The sequence below is a fragment of the Pinus tabuliformis genome, chromosome Q (assembly GCF_031772625.1).
Source record: "Pinus tabuliformis cultivar Carrire ecotype Pingquan chromosome Q, CPIR1, whole genome shotgun sequence".
Lineage (NCBI taxonomy): Eukaryota > Viridiplantae > Streptophyta > Pinopsida > Pinales > Pinaceae > Pinus > Pinus tabuliformis.
Window position 1 is genome coordinate 1,107,669,170 of NC_142296.1, and position 1,224 is coordinate 1,107,670,393.

The 1,224-nt window shown below is 31.8% G+C and overlaps 1 protein-coding gene across 1 annotated transcript; it reads left to right on the forward strand.

Moving 5' to 3' along the window:
- The first annotated feature begins 321 nt into the window (after positions 1-321).
- Positions 322-845, forward strand: LOC149223383 (E3 ubiquitin ligase complex SCF subunit scon-3-like). The gene is made up of 2 exons (XM_089387896.1): positions 322-618; positions 735-845. Exons 1-2 carry the CDS (start codon positions 322-324, stop codon positions 843-845), a joined length of 408 nt encoding a protein of 135 aa, XP_089244022.1.
- The last annotated feature ends 379 nt before the right edge of the window (positions 846-1,224 follow it).

Here is a 1,224-nt window from a genome sequence, read left to right on the forward strand (position 1 = left end):
ACCAACGGAAAAATTTGAAATGAAATCTTGATTTATGTTATTTAAATTGGTTTTTTGACTTTATATATGAGCATGTTCAAAAACTGTGTTACCCATCAAACTTGTGATTTCAATAAATTCCTACCAGATTTTAGCAGAATTAGCATTGTATTAAAGACAACTCATATTTTCTATTGCTACTATCAGTTAAGCACCAGTGTCTATTGCAAACCAGCTACATAGAAGCTTTCACAAGGTTCATTGAGAAATTTATTGTTGAATTTTATGAACTTATATTTTACGCATGATTATTGATATCGTTATCGTTATCATAGCATTCCAATGGAAAATTATAAGGAGGACGTAAAAGTGACATTGAGAAGTGGTGGTGGGCACATAATTTCGATGGATAAAAGGGTGGCAATTGAATCGAAGGTGTTAAAAAATATAATACAAAATGTAGGAGAAGACCAATTACCTCATCAGGTGATGCCTGTTAGCACTGTATCAAAACAAACCCTAGAAAAAATGTTTGAATACATAGAGTACCATGTACGCAACTCTTCTCAACCTGCCAGGACATGGGATCTGAATTTCATCACCAATGTCGATATTGAGATGTTATTGAATCTAATAAAGGTAAGTATTGCTTGTTTCTTCTTTGTTATCTCATTACCATTAACAAATTATTTGGTGGTTGATGTGTTTGTAAATTGTTTCTGACATAGAATGCAATATTTGTATTTGCATTGCAGGCAACAGATTTTCTGGCTGTGGATAGTCTTCTGGATTTGGCAGTTCAAGAATTGACAAGGGATTGTTTTCCAGGCCAAAAGATTTTTAAAGAAAACCGCATCATTTCCTAAAAGTTTAGGCATTAATAGTTCATTCAGATGGGCATTTTTAGTCTCCAGTTATACGAGAATTAGTTATACATTCACACTGCCAAATTGAGTTTTAGATATGTCAATGACTTGTGAGAATCAGTTATACATTCACATTCACAGATGGGCATTAATATGTGAATCGTTCTTTCTATCAGTGTGTGAATTTATCTATGGCTCGTGTGTCATTTAATTTATTATTAGTTGAATTTTCTTCCTTCAATTTAGCATTTTTCTAATTTTTCCATGCAGGATAGTAGAATGACTTCCTGCACAGACCTAATTTTTTCAAAGATTTAAATTTGCAATATTTTGGTTTTTTTTAATATTTGAGTGGTTGTTATTAATGTTTTGAATTTAA

What these genes read in the sequence shown, in the direction of transcription:
- LOC149223383 (XM_089387896.1), top strand. Translation starts at nt 322, where the DNA reads ATGGAAAATTATAAGGAGGACGTAAAAGTGACATTGAGAAGTGGTGGT. An exon ending in TGTTATTGAATCTAATAAAG is followed by an intron (nt 619 to 734) that starts GTAAGTATTGCT and finishes TTTGCATTGCAG; the next exon opens with GCAACAGATTTTCTGGCTGT.